Here is a 23348-nt window from a genome sequence, read left to right as displayed (position 1 = left end):
ATATGAAGAGTTTGTTCGCAAAAACCGATAAGTCCATATTTGCCAAATGGAGATATTTGCGATTAAAGGTCAAGAAAAATAAAGAGAATAATAAGAAAATTTTTGCTTCTTTTGACCATAACTTCAAAAATGTACCATTATATGTAGTGACCAATATATTATCTAAAAGGTATTATCTTGTACTATATGACAGAGATCGTACTTCAAAATCTTCAAAAATGGACTTATCGGTTTTTGCGAACAAACTCTTCATATATATATATGAAGAGTTTGTTCGCAAAAACCGATAAGTCCATATTTGCCAAATGGAGATATCTGCGATTAAAGGTCAAGAAAAATAAAGAGAATAATAAGAAAAATTTTGCTTCTTTTGATCATAACTTCAAAAATGTACCTTTATATGTAGTGACCAATATATGTATATCATTTAAAAGGTATTATTTTGTACTTTATGACAGAGACCGTACTTCAAAATCTTCAAAAATGGACTTATCGGTTTTTGCAAACAAACTCTTCATATATATATATATATATATATATATATATATATATATATATATATATATATATATATACAAGTGTATATATATATATATATATATTTTTTTTTTTTGGGGGGGGGGTAGTTTTAAAATCGACATTCTTCCTTGGAGGGGGGGGGCACGGGGGGGGGGGGGGGGTCAGATTCCCCATTACTAGTAATAACAGTATCTGTGCAGAAAACGGAGATGGCGTGCTGCTCGACACACGCGTGCCGTGGTCTGGCGAAAAGTAAGACAGCATACCTACATCTTCGGAGCTTAGTTCGGCAAATATGTGGTGAGATTCTACCTTTATTATCGTTTAACGGTTGATATGTACCATAATTATTAGCTGTATCGATGTTCCAGATATGTAAGAGGCATGTATTTCTCAGCTATAGATGAGGTTATGCCCCTTGCGTATATTAGTCCCATACGAGGGATTTTGTGTGTGTGCACTATTTCCATAGCCTGTATTGTGTAAAACGGGTAATAAAATGAGTTTAGTAAAAGCTGTGCCTGTAGTAAGTTGGAAGCAGCTAACAATTAGTAGCATCGTTGATTTCTTGTAAGTATTTTGTTTAAGTTGCTGTCAGTAACTCCACTGTTGAAGCACTTTTACTATTTAGTGTGTATAGAAAATACGCTCCTCGCTAGGTCTAATTAAATTTATAAATATACTTAGCCTAGGTTAGCCTAGGTTGTTGCTATGCAAAGAGAATCTTGTGTTAAAATTGTTTTGACTCCTTTATGAGAACAAGGACTAGACTCTACACTGTAGGTACATGAATAATTATTAGTGTTAATGTACAACTGTGGTCAGTGTGGACCAATTCAATTTTGCTTGAAGTATGTGGTACTATGACTACTAATAAAATCTGAGATCATTGTGATACGTATAGCTAAGATACTGTAAGTACTGAACAGTGATTGAAAATGATCAGAAGTTTGACATTCAGGTGAAAGAGCCATGGCAATAAGGGGACTTTGTCTTTCCATATTTAATTTCACTCATCACAGCTAATTTTTCTTTGTATGTGTGTGTGTGTGTGTGTGTGTGTGTTGTATGCCACTCTATACAGTTTCTTCAGTGGCATTCTCAAGTGATACACCAGGAGATGACTCGCCACCAGCACCTTCGCAGCTCAGTGAGTCGGCGGCATCACTTCGTGCTTCCCTGACCACAAGAGGCCCGAGGCGGAAGAAGGTCGGGGAAGCCGTGCAGGAAAGGAAATTCTTCAGTCCTGAGTTTGAAATCCCCTATGGGCGACGCAACAAGCTGAAAGACTTTCTGGAGAGGCAGGATTGCTATAGCAGGCGAAAGGTCATTGATGTACCAGAGTTTTACCCTGGTAAGCAAATACCAGGAATGGATTTTAACTGTTCATGTATCAATTTCATAATATTTTAAGCTGATATCCTTATTTATTGATTTTGTTAGTGTTTTGAATGATTAGTAAACATATCATCTACAGTATATACCAAAAGAAACTTTGCGTTAAATTTACGTGTAACGCAAGCGCCGATCGTTACTGCGTTAATCTTTCTGCGTTACAAAATTAACGATCACCGTGCGTGAATGATCGTTACAGATCGTTACTGTGTGTGAATGATCGTTACTGTTCGTTACAGATCGTTACTGTGCGTTAATTTTTAGATCTTGCGTTAGCGGACTTGTCATGTGGACTGGGAAGAAATCTCGGAAATTGCGAGACTCGGAGATGCCTGTCGTTCTTTATATTTACTACGGACAACTTCCTGCCGGCGGAGGGCATTAAAATAGCGATACAAATACCGAAAAGATTTTGTAGTTGAGCAGAACTCCCCTGGCAATGTCGTATTGTCATGGTCGTCAAATTTGTACTCATGGGGCGCAGTCAATGGAATCGGGCAAGCAAAAATTTCGAAGCCACATTTTCCCCCACAGCCAACATTTTCCATCGAACATTGAACCCATGAAATCACGCATACGCAAGCCTAAAACTAACGCCGACTGTCTAACGTTAGCGATGTCACGATTTTTAACTGTCAGACACTTACCCAATTCAGGAAGGTGCAAAAGTCCATTTATATTCCAATACACAACGTGTGTCTCGCTGAATAACTGGTGGTAGTGTGTGGTGACAAAGCCGAGTATTTCGGCAGTAAAAGTAGCGGGCAGCAGAAGAAAATGTCTGCCACTTTCTGCTCGCATTATTACACTGCCAGCAGGTGAGACAAGTGGTGACTTGATAGGCACGCTTCACATGAAAGTTTACCCAGAAACATGAAAATCCCACGATGCCAAGGTGCCAGAGTGGGGAATGGGGAGGGGTGGGGAGAGAGAGAGAGACCAATCAACAGAAGAAACCGCGCGTACTGGCGCATTCTCGGAGGTCATGAACAGTCTGGGGTCTTGGAGATGAACAGAGAAGAAATGTTTAATTAAAGATAGCTCAAGTCGAAGACCCAGGATTACAAACGTTGATTCTTTTTTTTTCCTCCTTTCATTTAACATGCCTTCACATTTATGGTTGCACTCCTTAAAAAAGACTCTCCTGCGATCTTTGTTAACTTAATGTAGCCGTTTAAAACGTCAAACTTACCATGAAAGTGTTACTACGTGTAATACAATAGTTAATACTATGCCTATTGCTTTATTCATATCTGTAAAACACAAATTTGACTACCAATGACAATAAAAAAATACTTGTATTTGTTTTGTGCAGAGATTTTTTGTCTTTGTCCTGACTAGTTCATATGAAATTTCTAATGTTTTTACGGCAGCATCAACAGCCTAAAATAAATTACTGAGAGATTTATAAATTATGAAATTTTTGGCAAACATCCACTTGAACTTCAGGCATGAAAAGCTCCTGATATTCAGCAAAAACAACTCAACAGATCAGAGACAAAGTTTTTTCAAATTTTGAAAAGTAGCACGCAGATTTGCTGGGCGTGGTAAGGTCCATGCTTTGAGATCGTCACAATCGTGTTGTCACCAGGAAGGTGGAGTGTCTCTCTTCTACTTCCCTGTTGTCACGGAGTAGTATCGGGAAGTTGTCACAAACTCCAGGATCACCCCTCCCTGCCAACTCCATGTTGCTCCCAGGGAGGCGGGAAGAGTCTCTTCCCACCTCTCTGTTGCTCCCCAACGTGCATCGTGAATGCGTGGCGTTTCTTGTCACCGTCCGTACCCCAGGCTGCTTTGTATTTGTCTTGGAATATTGATTCATTTCTTGTCATGACATGAGTGTAGTAATCGTTTTGCATGGCTATGTAAAAAATTGTGATACAACGTGTACTCAACTCGTCTTTGTGATTTTTTTTTTCTTTCAGTCCAAAAGGAACACAAAATAGTATCATGACGTTTGCAATTGTTCGAAAGGTCTGCTTTTGATAACTCACAGACTATCAAATCACCCTTGTTTTTCCCGCTCCCAGGCCCTCCAAATTGAGCAATCCACACGCGCGCGCAAATTCCTTTGCCATGTGGTTTTGCCAGCCAGCTGTCGGAATGTGCTTTGAAGTTACATTTCAGCCTGGCCTGGCTGGCATGAATGGGTGTCGAGTTTCAATCAATACCTACTGTTGTTTTATTCTTGTATTTGAACATGTCGTTTCACCTGACAACACACGGAGATCGGGAAGGTTTAGGGCTGGGAAGAGGTTTTTGTTGTGTGTTGCAACCTAATCCGGGCAATTAACCACAGAGGGCAATTACCCCCCCCCCCCCCCTCCCCGCTAAATACTGGTTAATGTTAAGGTTAGAGTAAAGATTAGGGTTAGGTTTAGGGTGAGGAGTTTGGGTTATGGTTAGGATTAGGGCCAGGGGAAGGGTCCGGGGTAATTGCCCTGGAAGAAAAGAGGGACACGCTTTTGTTCTTGGTCAAATCGATTTTCCTATGGTGATGCTGTGGAGCTAGAAAGGAACAAAAAAAAAAAAAGCAATTATGACGTCTGGCGTACTTCCGGGACGTCTTATTTTTCTTCCACTCCGAAAGTTCCTATTGTTTGGCGTTATCACTGTCGTTAATTGTTATATAGTTACCCTCTTTCGCGTTATAAACTTAAAGTCCATAGAACATTCATACGCATTAAGATCACACTCGAAAAGCTATACTGGTGTGTAGTTTGAACACAGCAAAATGAAATAACGAATATCCCGCAGATTTACCAAAATTATGCGTCATGTGGGTCCATTCATTTTCTTTTCTTTCTTTTTTTCATTTGTCTTCTTGTCGATGTGGGGGGTATAGATTCAGGATATACTTTTCCTTTTCCCCTTTCGGCCCGGTGCGATTACTCCTGGTGCTGACATTCTTTCTGCTCGTCTTCCGATTATACTGTTGTAAATAAATGCACATGGAGCCCCAGCTGTATCGCAAAAAAAAAAAAAAAAAAAAAAAGTCTATCTAAAGTTGACCTGCAAGTACATGTACTTAAGTAAAATCTGAATCAATTAGCCATGGTACGGGTTTGCGGTTTCAATCCCCTCGAAGCCCGATATTTGCCTTTCAGCAAGACACTTTATCCACAAAAGGCCAGGGCTCCACACTAACTTTCATTTCGGTGGCCCGATCGGGCCACCAAAATGATTGATTTTTATTTTTTGGTGGCCCGAAAAGAAAAACAAACAAGCAAAACTATCGGTCCTACTAAACATAGAAAAATAAATATCAAGTATTACTGAAGTGATACAGGTACCCACGTCTAAAATAAGGAGAAAATTTAATCATCTTATACCGTTATTCTGAGTTCTAAGATTTCGCAAATATATAGGCTTATAATAGATTATTATAAAAGTTGATGCCTATCAAATTGGTCAAAATTTACGTTTGAAATGAGAAAGTGGGAGCATTTGCAGACATTAAACATCCGACATTTGTTTTAGCATCGTAAAGAGCCAAAAAATTACCGTTATTTATTTCTGGTGGAAATTCAAGCAATCATTCAACATTTACGAGTATTTTAACACCTTCCGGAGCCGAATGTTACCGTTAATCATTTTCAAATGTAAAACCAAGCAACCGGCATTCATTCTATCATCTTACGGACCTGAATATCATCCTTATTCATTTCCGAACGTGAAAGCAAACATCCGCTCTTTATTTTATCATCTAACTGAGCCGATTGATACCGTTTATAATTTCCAAATGTACAAGCAACAATCTGTTACTTATTTTAGCATCGTACGGAGCAGAATATTACCGTTATTCATCTCCAAATTCAAAAGCAAACACCCGACATTTACTTTATGATCGAAGGAGCCGAATGTTACTTCTGTCCACTTCCGAAAGTGAAATGAATCATCTGACATATTTCAGCATCGTACGGAGCCGAATGTTATACTGTTTTTCACATTCAAACGTCATCCGACATTAAATTTACCATCAAACGCAACTGAATGTTATTGTTATTCATTTCGAAATGTTAAATTTATAGCAAATGTCTGATATTTATTTTAGCATGGAGCAGAATGTTACTGCTTGTCACTTCCGAACGTCGAAAGCAATCATCTGACATTTATTTTGGCATCTTCCGAAGCCGAATGTTATTGAGCACTATTTACTTTCGAACGTAAAAGCGAACATTCGGCATTTCATCGTCGTACGGAGCTGAATGTCATTGTTATTCATTTCCGAACGTCAAAGGGATCATTCGACATATACATGTATTTTAGTATCTTCCGGAGCTAAATGTTATTGCCATTTACTTTTGAACGTAAAAGCGAACATCCAGCAATTATTTCATCATCGTACTGAGTTGAATACTATTGTTATTCATTTCCGAACGTCAAAGCAAACATTAACTTTCACCATCAAACGCAGTTAAATGTTACTGTTATTCATTTCGAAATTTAAAAGCAAACATCCGACAGTTATTTAGCATCGTATGGAGCAAAATATTACTGTTATTCACTTCCGAACGTAAAAACAATCATCTGACATTTATTTCAGCATCTTCTGGAGCCGAATGTTATTGCTATTCACTTTCGAAAGTAAAAGCAAACATCCAACATTTATCTTGTCGTTGTACGAAGTTTATTATTATTGTTATTCATTTCCGAACGCCAAAGGGATAATTCGACATTTACTTTAGCATCTTCCAGAGCTAAATGCTATTATTATTTACTTTCGAACGTAAAAGTAAACTTCCGGCATTTATTTTATCATCGTATACGGTTGAAATTCGTTATCATTTATATCCGACCGTCAAAGCAAACATTCGACATTTATTTCAGCATCTTCCGGAGCCGTATTTTATCCCTATTCATTTCCGAACGCTAAATCAAATATCTGACATTAATTTCAGCACCGTACGGAGCTGAATCTTACCATTATTCATTTCCAAAAGTATGAGCAAACATCCGACATTTATTTTTGTATAATACGGAGTCGAATATTGCCGTTATTCATTTCCAAAATTAAGAGCAAACATCTGACATTTATTCTAGCAGCTTACGGAGCCGATAGTTACCGCTGTTCATTTTCAAAACTGAAGGCAAACATCCGGCTTTTTTGGTGGCCCGGCGTGCGTTTTTGGTGACGCCGGTCGCAAATAAACCATTCGCGAAATCGTGATTCGATTCGCGAAAAGACTCCGCTAAATCGCTACACTCGGCAGGGGCTACGTCGTCCTTTCACCAGGTCTCGTTTCAAAACCAAAATCTCGTGTGAGTTCTTGCGTTACCTATCGTTAATTTTAACGAAACATCGTTAATTTGCGTGAGGGATCGTTACTCATCGTTACCCATCGTTACTCATCGTTACTACAAACGTTAATTTTCCCGATCGTTACTTTGCGTTACTAACGATCCAGGTGAAACCGCTTGCGTTAATGAAACGTTAATGTTGATTAACGCAAAGTTTCTTTTGGTATATACTGTATATCACCCTTACTAATTGTCCTTTTGATTTGATCTTGTTAATTTCTTTCATGAGAGTTAAGAAAAAAAAAATAGCAGGATATTTCATTGCAACTAGTGACTCAATTTATAAGGAAATGAGGAAATGATCCTTCTAGAGCATTCCCAACCTTTCATCACTGTGACAGAAATAATGTGTCAACAGAACAACTTGCTCTTTGCTCATTTCATGAGATCATTTTGGCCAGATCAATACGATTGAATATGAATTATTTTGATAAGATTAAGAGCAACAAAGGAGCACATCTATTTACAAGAAACACAAAACGGCACACACACACAACATACTTTTATGTACCCCCCTGCAAAAAAATAAAGACAAAACAAAAAACAAAACAAAACACACAAATAAGGTTTTAAACCTTTAAAAAATAAAATACAATGTAAATTCCAAGTGTCACAGTAGGGGACAAAAGAAAATAATCATTTTTAGTGTTTCACATGTATTGTAAAAGTAGGAATTGGTAGGACAGTTTAACTTAAATTGAAATTTGCTGTATTCTAGAAAAATCTAAGCCCAGGGCCCCATTTTATCAAAAGATAAAATTGATTTTAGATTTCCTTACCACACAGGCTGCCATACAATGTAGACTTACAGTTGAAATCAACTATAGAATCAATTTTAACTTCATAAAACAGGGTCCAGAAGAAATAAGGCATTAGTGATTTAGTAAGATTAAGGTCAAATTACCTTTTCTGCAACCATTTGTATGAAATACAGTATTTCTTACTGTTTATTATGCATTCCATATTGAGTGCATGTTTGAGGTGTCAACAAATGTAACACACCCTATCAATGGTCATTAAGATAATGTTCCAACAGAGCAGAATCTTGATAGATGAGGGGCCTAACATATGAAACTGATACAAATATGAAATGATGTATTCCTTTTCCTCTCAATTTGTTGTCAGTAACATTTTCAGACATTTCTAGTGACTCATTTGTTTTTTCTCTTTAATACATTTTTGCAACAACACGAATGTGAATGCAGGATCTATTTTGGCCGTTACCGTCTCTGATCCATACGCACCTGGTAAAGAGAGTCGATTTGTTGGTATCTGCATTGAGAGGAAGAATTATGGCCTTGGAGCAAGTTTCAAGCTACGGAATGTCATTGATGAACAAGGTAAGTGTAGTGTCCTGAAAATGTTCTATTTCCAGTTATTGATGCATGCTGCCCTCTTGTGGCAACATGCCAGTATGTGTGCAGAATCAAGTGTACGATCATGAGCAAGATGCCAGACTATTAAAAGTTGGGATACCGAATGGTTGCCATGTGAACTCTTCCAATTTGTAAGCCTAGTAGGTTAGCACAGTAAGGCTTCATCAAGGGCAAAATTATGTGAAAAAGGAACACCTTGAATTCTACAAACAAAGCAGCTATGGCATCCTCCCTCGAGAAAGGAAGGAAGGGGGTTTGATAAGTTGCAGTAAACCTACTGTTTAGAGATAGATGGCTTGGGTAGAAACAAAGGAACAAGAGGTCAGCACAATGTAAGGTGCAGTAGAACAAATAAGAAAACCCCAAGTAAGATGAATTGTCTCATGTAGCATGAATCATTGGGGCCTCGAGGTCACTGTATTTTATTGCCATGGTTACTAGCCCATTCCCCATTGTAACCTGGTGAATCTTTTACACAGTGTAGGGTTTCGAAAGCTTGTAGGGAGTGGATAAGTGAATATTTGATAGGCGTTGCTCACAAGTAATCAAAATAGTATACTCAATTGTATTTCATATGTAAGGATGTCCTGAACATATTTTGTGGCTGAATCATGGATAGAAATGTTTATTTTGAAGAAATTTGTCATATGAAATGTGACAAACACAAAACACCTGTATTAAAGAAGTCTTGATTGCTCAGTTGCATTTTGTTTTGATGGAGATAAAAGTCTTTCAGTCTAGTACAAGTACCAAAATATATGGTTATTCCAGTCTGTTTTTGAATGTCAGTAAATTTTGATTGGGAACATAACATTTTCTCTGTATCCACAAATCTGACGGAGCAGCACATCTCAGTGATATGCCATTGCCAGCATTACTGTAGTGTCCTATGTGCGAGTGCTCAGGGAACACAGCAGTAATTACGGTCGTGCTGCTTGCCAGGTCAGATTTGTCAATAATTTTCTTTGTGAAAGTATTCTAGGTAATAGATAGCAACTCATCTTGCTTCTTGGACTGTTGTTTTATGGAACATATTATTCATTGTTTCATTGCTACAGGCATTGAAATTAACTACCAGATATACAGCCCCCTGATCAAGAAGATAGAGGTTCTAAAGCTTGAGAAGCGGCTGGACAACAACATCCAGTATCTGCGGGACGCCTTGCCCGAGTACAGCACCATAGACCCAGAAATGACTGCTATCAAACACCCTCCGGGCAAGCCTGTTCCTGTTAATGACATCAGGGTATGTACTGTAAAAGCATACATTTTTGTGCGAGTAATTTTTCACACAAGTCATATATTGCACTTTGCTGGATAAGAGGAATTTTATATGCTTTTAGATTTCTCAGACATTAACAATGATTGAATGAGCACTTCAAACAGCTCAGTGCTATTTTCGGTTGAGATGGGAATTCAGGTTTTTTTACTTTTTTTGTGCAATGATGAGAAACCTCTTTTGCAAAATGAAAGAGCGTATGATTCTAAGAGCAATTCAAAGTTTATTTAATGAAAATTGGTTTGGAAATGGCTGAGATATCAAAAATATTAGAAATTGTAATAAAAGGTGGGACCCACCGTTCATTAGGACCACTTTGTTTTGCTTTGTTTTGAGATATTTTAGCCATTTCAAAACCGATTTCATCAAGTAAACTATGAGTTCCTCGTGGAATTGTCTGCTCTGTAATATTTCATAAGTTGTTTCTAATTATCTTGCAAAAAGTTAAAGGGGATGGCTAGTAACTAATCAGTGGAAATCAGTGGGAATGCTGGGGGATGATTGTTCCAATCCTTGTGGGATTCATTTAAGAGAACATTATATATCTATTGTTGTGTGAAAACTATTTGCTTCAGAACGGTCTCATATTCAAGTAATGTGCAGTTTAATGCCCCGACACCGTACAGGCATGCTAACCGAGAAACATGAAACTGCACATTACTTGAATATGAGACCATTCTGAAGCAAATGATTTTCACACAACAATAGATACATAATGTACTCTTAAATGAATCCCACAAGGACTGGAACAATCATCCCCCAGCATTCCCGCTGATTCCCACTGATCAGTTACTAGCCATCCCCTTTAAAATTTGAATTCCCCATCTCAAACAAAACTATACCATCCCGCAAATGGCTTTGGCAGCACATTCTATGGTAAAAGGTGACTGGTCTGCAATACAAATGCAAATTCATACACATTACAGGACTAGCAAATTTGAAGAAAACTACTTGCAGAATAGCAGTTCAACCTCTACCATGTACTTACCTTGAAATCAAAGATATGGAATGATATTACAGATAATCAAGATACTATGCACTTTTATTTTTGCACAAGTTTCACATCTCACAAAATGTGTGAAAATGTCCACTTTCACCGTTAATAACAGATATAAGAATTGTTACCCCCTTTTCAGTATGTTGCTTGAAAAGAACTCATCATTTGCTACGGATGATGATATTGATGATGATAGTTATAAGTCATAATTGTTACAGGTGGGATAACTACTAGTATACTTAGAATTATAAGTGAGTCAAAAGCTTTCTTGTAGCATTTTTTTTTTCATGCAAACGTTCCTGTGAAAGTGATAACTATAAGAAGGGATTTTTGTCTAGTTTTGGAGAGAAAAAAATCCACAGTGATTTGTTCGTTTTAATATGAAGTCTGAATTATAAGTTACACTAAAGCAAAGTTTATACACAAGAAAGTTTATTCATTCTACTTCTTTAAGGATCAATTTCAATTCGTTTTGATGTGAATCAACTGAATTATGTGGTTGCCTCCCATACTTGTATTCAAATGACATTGGCTATGATGTGAGACATCACAGCCCATACTTTGTCTCCGACTACTCCCATACAAACACAAAATACTCCCTCAGTGTTTTGATTATTTATATGTTGATGTCATAGGTCAAGATGAAGCCGAGGCCGTGGCACAAACGTTGGGAGCGTTTCGACCTACAGGGGGCGGACTTGAGCGACGTTCTCTCACCAGAGAGGCTGGAAGAAGGCAAGATGTGGAACGTCCCTCAGTACAAGAAGATGGATCTTCTCAACATTTACCCGATGAGCTCGCACAGCAGGGAGGACAGGTCAAAGGTCAAGCAGGAGTTTGAGCGACACGTGGAGGAGTTGAAGAGGAAGAAGAAGCAGCGAGGGTCGTAGCGCCCTGGAAGTAGATCATCTAGATTCACCCCTTACTGTTTCTATGGCAACACAGTGATGAATACACTGTCATGGACCGTGACTGTTTCATAGATAAACAGTGATGTACATCAATGTCATTTTAGTTTTATTGCTGTGGTTATTTCACCTTCTGCAGCAAGAAATTTGGCTCAGTGAGCTTTTATACAAAAGGCTGGAATGCTGCAGCCAGAAATAACAGAAGTCAAGTCTCGAGATATTGACACGATTTGCTACAAAAGGATGATGATGTCTCCTCTTGAGGGGGCATTTTCTTCCAGATTTGGGCAGAAATAATCGGAGTGGATTTTTGTATCATTGCTATTATTTATGTCATGCATACCTAGGAGGCAACGCTCAATTGATAACTCTTCCTCCTTAAAAAAAAAAAAAAAAAAAAAAAAAAAAAAAAAATTACAAAAGAATGCAAGCAAAAGAGAATGACCGAGAAAATTTATGATGACTGAATTGCAGATGATGTAATACATGAATTCCTGAATCGATTTTGAGCAAAATCTACACACATATAAATCCTGGCCTCACTGATGTTAGATGGGTTGTTGAAATGCAGTTGCTTTTGCACAGGTAAACCCTGTTAATAACGAACATGGTCAGATTTTGTTACATTTAAATGTACGTCGGGCACAACTATCTTGTAAAAACAAGCAAATTTTTAAACTCCCGACAATATTCCTAGGTATGAGAAAATTTCTGCGGTGAAACCATCATTATTTTCTTATTTAATCTGTTTGTTACATTGAGAGTGAAAGAATTTGGAGGGACAGGGCAGCAGATAGGCAACACTTGCTTTGGCAAACTCAAGTTTTTCAGGTGGTCTTAGGACAAGGGTGACTTAAGTTTAGGCTGTGGCATTGTTCCATTTCATTATATGTGGTATAAATCACAATATATGAAATCCATAGAAACTGTTTAGTGGATGCAAGTGGACTGCTGTGTAGTTTAAATGTGAGTTTGAAAATACACATGTTGTCAAAATGATGAATCCACATGCTCTTTATTTGACACAAAGTTATGCCAGCAAGATGATTTTCTAATCCAGAAGTGGGGCTTGCCGTGTAGCAATATTCTGTAGTCCTACATGCATGTACATGTGTATTTATGTAGCAACCTACATATGTATAAGCTTGAGATTTCGTTGTAATGAGAAAAATCTGGTGGGCCCAAGCTTCTTGTTATAACATGGTTCGCCTGAATCTTTTAGGGGATCATTCCACAGTAAATATCATTAGATAGAGAAAGCTTGTTCAGACCCGACAGGTTGGAAATGCAAATCCAGTATACAGTTTGATTCTTGTTATGACAAATTCTGTGGGAGTAGTGAAGCTATTTCTTTATTTCAAAATTGTGGAATATCAGGGTTTGAGGGGGAAAAAAAAAAACTCCGAAGAAATTTTCAAAGAAAGATTGCATTATCATGATGAAAGTATGTTTCATAAGTGTTTAGTATAACAAGCATCATAATATGGAAGACACACTCCAGTGTTTCATTAAAAAAAAAAAAAAATGTTGCTATGAAGTTACTCTTGGTGCAATGACAAGTGTCATGGTAATGACAAGAATCCTTCTTCCTGATTTGCTAATGCTACAAAAATTTGCCACTCTAACAAGAAATTCTATCAAATCAATGAGACTCAGAATTTTTGTAAGGGTGATCACTGTAAATCTCCAAATTAACGTACATGTATTGCTGGACAGGATGTAACAGTGGCCATCAAGACTTCAGTAAGATTCAACTGTGATGTTACTGTTCACACCTGAAACCAAAGTCAAACAATGTTGCACTGTACATGTATTTCTCTGAGTATGAATGTAAACATTTGTATGTTCCAAATTGAAATGTGTATTGCTTGTCCCAGTTTCAATTTATTTATTTGGAAAGTATGCGTTCTCAGTGATTGTGCTTGTTTACTGTATGATTGAGAGACTAATGACCTTTTCATGGGTATGAAACATCTTTTACTCTCATGCACAAATACATGTACATGTATTCCTCTCACACATTTGTGAGTGAACTTCAGTAAAAAAAAAAAAAAAAAATGGAAAAAACAGTGGGGGGTATGTAAAAAAGGCTCATGTATAACTCATTTTTATGCTATAATTACCCCGGTACATTTTAATTGAAAAAAATTAACACTAATCCCAACATGTACATATATGTGACATTCATGCATGTATTTCCCTGTTCAGTACTGTACATTGTACTCCACAATCGTGAATTTCACCACTCACAAAATTGTCTGGTAGTCCTGATTTGAGGAAGATTAGACTCACTAGAGATATGGCACATACACAGTACATCATGTGAAATGTGCAACACATGTCTCTCTTTATGCTATGTTCACATTTAAAGAAGTTGTACATTGTAACTCGGTTGTTTATATATCTTGTATATTGACACTCGGACGGTCGTGGCTTACATTACCTTGGAAAGCGAAGGTAGGGGAGAGCAGGGGCAAGGGGGTGTTTCATCAACGTTTGTCATAACTTGTCAGCGCTGACAAACACCATAGTAACAGTCAGTGACCAGAGCATCTCATCCAATCAAAACCAAGGATTTTGCTGATATTGTCAGCACTGACAAACGTTGATGAAACACCCCCAGGAATCATAAAAGTGACCTTTGAACTGATAAATTTGCCTTGTAATTTGCAAAATGCTACTTTCAATATGTAAGATTATCAATAAACTCTGATATGCTAGACCGTGGTAATAAAATGTCATAAAAATCCTCCAAGAAGGTCAAAATTCAGGCCTACCAAAATAATGAATGCTGTACCAGTTCACCTGGCTGGCAGTGTTATCCATCTACTATGTGAAGTGAAAGGTACAATCACATCTGGCGTGGAGGTTTACAAGAAGAAAATGACAGATTCATCTGAGAAACTATTCCACACCACATTGATGGCAACTGTGTTAAACAGACAAATGCGCTACAGTACATGTACATGAAAAATCATTTGAACAGGATATTAGAACTTTTGAAGTATCCTGGCAATACAGTAGCACATAAAATGAGAAAGTTGAAGAATTTCAAAGATTCGTATTTTCATTGAAATTTGTAGAGGCAATGATTTTATTAGCCTGCAACTCTGTTTAGCCTACAGGCCTAAACATGTACAAAATATGACTGAAGTCATATTTTTAATGCGTGATTAAGGCAACCATACTACAGTGTATCTTTCTTTCTAGAAGTTACTGTTGCTAGGTTACTCCAACACAATACCTAATGGAAAGGATGAATTTTTAAATTTGTTTTGTGAATTTCTCACGGAACCTAATTTTGAGAAAGTAAATGAACATGAAAGCTTAATGTCCATGCAAAGCCTTGAACGCCAGTGTAATTCTCAAAAGTTCCATATTGCAGAGACTCCCACCCAAAGCACCCTCTGATCTGGAGATTCTCCCGCCTGAAACTCCTAGCAAACGGGAGACTCCAAGTTGATGTGTGTGAAGTTCCTAGGGTTCTAGATGCTCTCTGGTGCTACCCAAGGCTTATTTTTTTCAACATACAATAGCAATAAGTAAGAAATCCTTTCGAACGGGAGACACAGAGCCAGGGCGGGAGAAATTAAATCTCAAGCGAGAGAACAGGAGATTTTGCAAAAATGGGTTTTCGGTGGGAGATCTCCCGTTGAAAGCGGGAGAGTCGGAGTCTCTGATATTGTGAATGTTTCTGGTTCTATAGGTTGTGGTTTTAGTTAACAGAGATACAAGTCATGTTTAGACAAATTTCATATTCACTCTATTTATATCTTTGAATCTCTATTCTTCCCTTGCTCATACAGTCAATCTTGCTTTAGTTGAATATGCATGTATAGTGTACATGTACATGTGTTTGGACTGAAGAAATGACTTTGACTTTCAGAAAATTAGACTTGTGAGGGATAAAAACTCAAAAGAATAAAAAGAAAAGAGAACTTGAAAAGACATTTGACTTTGTCAGCTATGTGTGTTACTTATGTTAGGTTGACTGCATGTATACAGTGGACTCCCTACATAAAAAAGTCCTCCGGTTTGGGTGTTTTCTTTCATAATGAAATTTTGTTACAACCATACATATGTACTTGAATCAACAATAAAAACACATAGGGCAAATGTCGTTGTGGTCTGAATTTTTACTTTGTTGTAACTGGAATCTTGTTATCTACCATGTCTGCTATCACGGGAGTGCACTGTATATATGCATACACACATTCATACTCTAAAATATGTCATTAATTGATGCGTGTGTCTGAAAGTCCACCCATAAACTTCAGTTCTTCATTAATGGGGAAATCCAATCCAAATGTAAGTTAGTCTGATAAGAACGAGTAAAATATTATGAGTTCAAGGGTATAAATTTAATTGAAATCGGTTGAAAAATAAGGAAGTTATATTTTGAAGTTTCGCTATTTTTGGGGGAAACGGTTCTTGAACAGTAGTCAGTCAATGTGAATATGCAAATGGCAAAGTGAGCATGTCATTCCCTCACAACTTACCATATAGTTTGTACATGAAATTTTGAAATGTCCTTTTTTTTTTTTTCATTCAAATGCAATTTTTATGCCCAAATCCTTATACTCTAACTGATCACTATTCTGTAGTTATTCAAGCAGGAATAATGTCATGTTTCAGACTTCAATGACAGAAACATTGAATTTTTGTCATTGCTTTTGTACACGATCAATGGAAAATTGTGAGGGTATGACATGGTCAGCTCCCTCATTTGCATATTCATACCCACTGTACAAGAACTGTTTGGGAGAAATTATCAGAACTTCAAAATTCCATGATTTCCATATTTTTCATCTGATTTCAGTCAAATTATAACTATTGAACTCGTAAAATTTTGTTTTTTTTTATCACACTTATATTTTGACTGGATTTCCTCTTTAATTAATTGAATGACAACAATCTCACACATAGAAATTAAAAATAACTTGAAATTTATTGCAAGAAGTGTCAAAAATTAACAATAAGAAATATCACAACAATGCCATCCATAATGCCACATAAAACATAAATTATTCACTGATTAATCATGTACGCTATAGAATGTTGGAAGTAAGAAGTTATAGTGTCCCGTCTGAAACTCACATAGATTGTACCCTCCCTTGCTGTTGATTGGTTGCCATGGTGACAGGCACTTTTTCTTTTTCTTTCTTTCTTTTTTTTTGGCGACTGCTCAATAGGAAAGCTCATAAACAGTTACAGAACATATTTGTATGGTACAGTGGAAACTCGATATAACGAGATGGTCGGGACCGAGTCGTTTTCCTCGTTATAGCCGATATCTCGTTATATCAGTAGGCATAAAAGAAAGCATAACATAAAGACATTAATTTGCACATGTGGGACTACCCATCATCTTTCAATCAATACTGATAACTTGGTAATGTGTGTGAGGTAATTACTCACCTTTATGGGTAAGAAGATGTCTTTTCGCCAATGAAATCCGATATCAAGAATGTTTTTCTTATCAATTGTAGATGTTTGAATTTGTAAATCTAAATAGCTTGCGATTGTGTGAAGATCGTCTGTGGATTGGTGTGTGGTTACAGTATGGGTGTGTGTTGTGTGTGGAAAGCTTGAATATGGTCTGCACAATGCTGTGTGTGTGTGTGTGTGTGACACATTCTGTATGTATATTATGACTGCGTGTGTGTGAAGATGGGGAATTCCCTACGTAGAAAGCCAATCACAGCATCAGATTGCCTCACACTTGCTAAACGTCATGATGATGTCATGTATACGGCCGTCCCACCACATTTTCTGCATGTATCAGTGCGCCTACACACACACATACACGTATGCAGTGCTAGCTGTAGAGTGAACTGAAGAAAATATGTGTGTACAAGACAGTTTTTGGCGCATCGAGCTTTACAATCTCGGAACATGATAGCACAGGCGAAGTAAAGCTTTACCCGAAGACATTTTGCTTTACCTCGCTATATCAGGTTTGATTGGCTATGTTTTTCTTTGTTTGGAAATCACAAAATTTATCTCGTTATAGCAGTTATTTCGTTATAGCCGATCTCGCTATAAGAGTAGCATTTTACATAGACTTGTGTGGAAGGAAATTTGGGACCGGGAAAATTTCCTCGTAATAACCGATATCTCGTTATAGCAGTGTTCGCTATACCGAGTTTCCCCTGTACAATGTATATACATGTACAATGTAGGTTTCATTCATGTGTAAATGTACTACAGTATTCAGCAAGAGTGAGATGCAATTTTTCTAATACTGACATACAAGGCTCTAGTATGTTGCAGTGATATGACAGCAAAAGAAATGTAAGAATAAGATGTTTCATATTTTCCTAAAATTCAAAGTCCCATGCTTCACTGAACCTCTATCTACTGATGGAAAGAGACAAGTTTATCACATATCAATGCAATTTACAAATTTAAATCATTTTGCAATTAAAACTATCTGGATATACGAAGAGTCAAGGGTTTCCAGGCACAGTCGCTCAGAAGCAAATAGCCAGACTACTGAGGAATGTACTCCAGAGGATCCTTCTCCGTCTTGTCACCAACCAGCTTCACAAACTGTGTCTCTCCCTTAAATGGCCTGTAGAAACGGATGTGGACAAACTGACCATCCCCGACGTCAACCTGAATGAAGTTTGAAAGAAAAGAAAAAGTAAAGGATAGAATCGGATCAGTACATCCATCCACAGTCGGCCGGGAATGAATTCATAAATTCCATAGTTGACCACTGATATTCAAAGATGCTGTTTGTTTCACTTTCTTTGAACCAATGATTGGATACAAGAAAATTCACAAGCAGTTGCAAAGAAAAGACTAATTTTCTCTGTACATTCAATTCCATACTAAGCACAACATCAAGAAGTGCACAAGTTTAGCGTGAAACTAATTCAGGGATCTTGGGAATGATTAATTAGTAAATGTTAAAGAAGCATAGCAAATAATTGTGAAAACGTATTTCTTCTACAAAGTAGGACAAACATTACTTTTGCTGAACAAGGCAAGTGCCACAATGTGTCTCGCCCATTCGCGTACAAGAAATTGTATACGAATGGGATATAACAGATAAAAAAAAGAGATGTAACAGATAAAAAGATATAAAAGGGTAAAAATTTATGGCAAAAAAGAAACGTGCCATAAAAACTTAACATTGGGCCCTTAAAGTTTGTTGACCCCTGCCTGTGACCTTTGACCTTGTGGTGACCATCCACTCCCCAAGGGACATCTACCATCCAAGTATGGTCACAAACGGACCTATGGATCAAAAGTTATAATGACCCATAATAGAAACACGCCATAAAAACTTAACATTGGGCTCTTAAAGTTCGTTGACCCATGCTTGTGACCATTGACCTTGTGGTGATCATCCACTCCCCAAGAGACATCTACCATCCAAGTTTGGTCACAAATGGAATAATGTATCAAAAATTATCACCCATAAGGCAAAAAAAAAAAATAGTTGTATTGGCGTAACCCGCCCGACCCTAAAAAAAAAACCCGACCCTGAACTTTTCCAAAAAAAAGAAAAAGGAAATACTAGTACATCGTTTTTACCGAGAGAGGGCGCGATACGGGTTTGTGAATTATCAAAAACAACAATAACAACAGCTGGTGTCGGAAAATGGCCGTGCAGTACAGCGTGTCGGCGACCGGCAAGTCCGGTTCGAAGATTTTATTTAATATCATTCGGAGAATCGATTTGTCTGTGGCGCTGGGTGATTTAGCCCAGGAATTTGTTTGTTCGTATTCTGACCGGTATGTCGTGACGGCTTTTAAACCGGTGATATAACAAACTTTGGATGCAATAGACCCTCTCTATCGAATGGGGTTTTGTTAAATATGAGTTTTACACGTAAAATACAGGTAGCAAAAAAATAAAAAATAAACAAATCCGCCTGCCCGACCCTATTTGAAAATCTCATGTTACGCCAATACAACATTTTTTTTTTTTTTGGCCTAATAGAAACGCACCATAAAAACTTAACATTGGGCCCTAAAGTTCATTGACCCCTGCCTGTGAGCTTTGACCTTGAGGTGACCTTCATATATAAAAAGTAAAATGTGAAACTTTGTATGACCACTCTTCCCTCGAAGTTTGATTGCAATTGAAGCCCACAGTAAAGAAAGACGACGTATGGACGGACGGACAGACGCCGCAGGCGATCCCTTAGTCTCCCCTCACCTCCGGTGGGCTCGACAAAAAGGAGTACCACCCTTACGTTTGTGGCATGGTCAATTAGTACAAAAATGTTGATTACCTTCACAAAGTAGTTGACTCCATTGACAAGCTGAGTTGCAAACTCGACAGGAATGAACTGCTTGAATTCTCCTCCAGCTGCTCCTTCGGCTTCACTGCGCATCTTGGTAGGAGAAATTACAAAGAAACACAGTCAACCTTGTCGAAGTCAAATCTATTTGGACTGCAAAAATAACTGACTTACAGAAAATTTGACTTATGAGGGATTGAAATCAATAGAATACATGTATTTAAAGAGGACTTGAAAAGATCTTTGACTTTGCCAATTACCACTTGACTTATGCAAGGTTGACTTTGAAGCAATGTTTACTCTACTTACTATCAACAGATGAACAGATATGAAATCTTGCAATGGCAATCTTGCATCGGACTCTCAGAGATCGGTGTACATTACCATAGAATTACCCACAGGTACTCGTTTTTAGGGCGGACATGAACGTACAATGTACACACACTTGCAAACAGATGAACACAAAAATACTGTATAGTGTGTATGCCGTATACAAGTGTATTTAGGGAGTGTAACTTATGACAACCTCGGAAGTGGTTAAACGGGATTGTGGAGTACTGACTACTGTACAGTACCAAATAGAGAAACATGTGCATGTCACATTTGTGGCGGGATCCCAGTCAATTATATTCTTGTGCGCCTTTAAATTTATGACTAGCACAGGTCTGACTAAGAAATTCAAGAAAATAAAAACATTGCAAAATATTTGGTGAATACAGTAACATAGTTATGTATGGCATGGGTAAACTCGACCACATGTAATACTACTGAGTACCAGGCAGTACTACTACATAGAAACTAGGTTCCACATGACTAGAGTAAAAATAAAATACCTAGGACTAATATGTAACAGGGTGCCTACTTCTGGCAGGGCACTTTCATTCATCAATAAAACAGCTAATGAACATCATGTGTACATGTGCTTTTTCATAGTCCCACTTTAATGTTAGTTAGAACACAAGCAGGAGTTACTCGCAAGTGATGTGGAAGTGACACTTGGTTGGGCCTTTTCATTGAATGAAATGGCCCTTGGCCTTGCCGCAAATAGGTGCCGCACCCTGGTGTAGTGTACAACTGCAAGGCCTGCCACAAACAGGGTAGGCCTACCGGTGCCGGTCGCGGTAGGCCCTAACGTTAAATTACTGTATTTTACTCTAAACTTTACCCGTCTTTAGAAAAAAACGTTTGTGCCCTCATTACAGAAGTGGCCAAGTTTACCCGTTGACCGACAAGTATGTCTAATTCCGCGAAAAACTTCTCATTTAATGACATTTGCTGGATCAGTTTTGAAGTGAAAAACTGAACCAGCAAATCAAATGTCATCGGTCATTACTATAAATGAGAAGTTTTTCGCGGAATTAGACATAGAACTCTCTAGACTCTAGATCTACTTGTCGGTCACGTTTACCCGTTGGCCGTAGACACTTTTGTGACTAGCCCATGATAACGTCATGCATGTGGAATAACTCATTTAGGCCAACACTGGTCTTTACAGAATCATGTAGGCCATTCTGTCTACACAGACCTGCTTAACGTATCCCTCAACTTCTGCGTTCACAGGCTGGACTTTCTGCATTCCTCCCATCTTCTGCTCCGCCATTGCGACTGTTGTTGCCAAGACCGTCAGTAGTAGAAAGAAGAAGCCACCCGCACTTGCAGTACACACTCGCATTATCTTGCTTGCCACTCGCTTGCACGGAACGACAGTAAAAAGAGATGGGTAGATCAAGGATAGGGATCCGTAATTATTGTTATTCAAATATTTGGTATCTGAAAATCAAAGACTGCGATATATAGCCGATTAGCCCAAACAACTCCGTACATATACATACACTGTAGTGCGATCGGTTTCGCTTTCGGTTGTTTTGGGTTTGTTGGCCTGCGTCTATGATCACCTGACATCATGTCATAGTAGCTTAGGCGCAAACGCAGTCGTTTATTATTTTCAAACGTTGTACAATACACGTACATGTACTGTAAAACATGATATATTCGCGACATGAAATTTTCGCGAATTGGAGCCGACAGCCATTTTCGTGGCATGAAATTTTCGCGAATTGCCACTGGTGTTCAATGCATGTAGTGTAGACAAAACATTTCACGCGCATTTTAATTTCGCGAATTTTGGCGCTCGCGAAATTCGCGAAATTAAAATGCACGCGAAAATTCCTCGTTTTACAGTGCTATGAAAGCACTACTGTAGTACAATGTATACATTGTAGGGTGGTACATCCAATTACCGGACGCTTTTTTTCGTGGCTTTAAATTCCGTACTCAGAGGATGAAATTTCGGCTAAAAATAACATCACTTATTCACAGACTCCTGGAAATTACGAATTCAGCCAACTAATGTCAATTGTTCACTCCAGTTTTTAGAAAATATGCTTCAAATATAACCCTCTCAAAAAGTTGTCTTTTTGCGCGGTGCAAAATCGCATTGTATTACCGGACACGATTTTCGCAATGAAATAATCGACATCTTTCGCACCTAATTCTTGCACCAGAATCACAATTTATCCCACAAATCACCGTACACATTCTCACCGAGCGGATGACAAAGAAAACATCGGCAAATGAGGCTCAAATTTCGTATTTTACGGTAAAATGTCTGTCTTGAACATTTCGAACAGTTCACGCAATAAAACCTTGTGAGAAAATCGACAACTGGTTAGACTCTACTTCTAGTTTACGTGCTTTGTCTATGGGAGCTGCACGCGCGGGTGATGAGTTGCGGGCCCCTTAGCGCACAATTGCTATTCCGCATCGTTCGCGTTTGAGGACGATAGCTACAAATTTCCGATATCGATCAGTGAACTTTTGGTTCTATTGGAATCTTCATCATTTTTCCTTTATGTGAGTGGGATTTCATAGAATTTCAGTCATGAAATGTGATTCAAACTTGCATAAATATTAACTGAAGAGGTGCGGGTCACTCAACTATAAATTTGAGGTAAAATGTGAATTTTTTCGTGTTTTTACATTTTTATGTGGCGTTTTTTTTTTTGCGATTTCGGTCCACACAAAGTTCTGTGAGGCTAATCTACGAAGTCTCGCGCGTACAGAATGTCATTAGTACGCAAAAATGTGCGTGTCCGGTACCATGGTGTCCGGTGACACCATGCTTGCCCCTACAGTTGTATACAGTTGCCGCCAGTAATGCCGCCAGTAATGTATACAGTTGCCGCCAGTAATTTCAATATACATGTATCTGATACTCCTTTAGAAATTGTGCAAAATTACAAATACCTCGGCGTCATTTTTGACTCCTCGCTATCGTGGTCATCTCATGTAAATTATATACTGAATAAATGTAAT

General features: G+C 38.0%; 2 protein-coding genes across 2 annotated transcripts; one reads left to right on the top strand and one right to left on the bottom strand.

Annotated features, from left to right (window-relative positions):
- The first annotated feature begins 728 nt into the window (after positions 1-728).
- LOC139710711 (large ribosomal subunit protein bL19m-like) lies at positions 729-11874 on the top strand. The gene is made up of 5 exons (XM_071622631.1): positions 729-819; positions 1604-1873; positions 8421-8555; positions 9650-9837; positions 11503-11874. Exons 1-5 carry the CDS (start codon positions 729-731, stop codon positions 11755-11757), a joined length of 939 nt encoding a protein of 312 aa, XP_071478732.1. The 3' UTR covers positions 11758-11874.
- A 6061-nt stretch (positions 11875-17935) lies between these two features.
- Positions 17936-21745, bottom strand: LOC139710733 (cystatin-A-like). The gene is made up of 3 exons (XM_071622650.1): positions 21559-21745; positions 20025-20126; positions 17936-18393 (listed from the first exon to the last, which is right to left on the bottom strand). Exons 1-3 carry the CDS (start codon positions 21703-21705, stop codon positions 18268-18270), a joined length of 375 nt encoding a protein of 124 aa, XP_071478751.1. The 5' UTR covers positions 21706-21745; the 3' UTR covers positions 17936-18267.
- Between the last annotated feature and the right edge of the window lie 1603 nt (positions 21746-23348).

Source organism: Diadema antillarum, unplaced genomic scaffold (genome assembly GCF_040938485.1).
Source record: "Diadema antillarum isolate AM-2024a unplaced genomic scaffold, OU_Dant_1.0 seq00001558_RagTag, whole genome shotgun sequence".
Taxonomy (NCBI): Eukaryota; Metazoa; Echinodermata; class Echinoidea; order Diadematoida; family Diadematidae; genus Diadema; species Diadema antillarum.
The sequence above is the reverse complement of the archived record's forward strand: the minus strand, read 5'-3'. Positions and strand labels throughout refer to the sequence as shown.

Coding starts and splice junctions, on each gene's coding strand:
- LOC139710733 (XM_071622650.1), bottom strand. CDS start 21,705: ATGCGAGTGTGTACTGCAAGTGCGGGTGGCTTCTTCTTTCTACTACTG. Junction 20,127..21,558: donor TTGAGGGATACGTTAAGCAG/GTCTGTGTAGAC, acceptor TCTCCTACCAAG/ATGCGCAGTGAAGCCGAAGG. Junction 18,394..20,024: donor GAGTCAACTACTTTGTGAAG/GTAATCAACATT, acceptor AACTTCATTCAG/GTTGACGTCGGGGATGGTCA.
- LOC139710711 (XM_071622631.1), top strand. CDS start 729: ATGGCGTGCTGCTCGACACACGCGTGCCGTGGTCTGGCGAAAAGTAAG. Junction 820..1,603: donor CTTAGTTCGGCAAATATGTG/GTGAGATTCTAC, acceptor CACTCTATACAG/TTTCTTCAGTGGCATTCTCA. Junction 1,874..8,420: donor TGTACCAGAGTTTTACCCTG/GTAAGCAAATAC, acceptor ATGTGAATGCAG/GATCTATTTTGGCCGTTACC.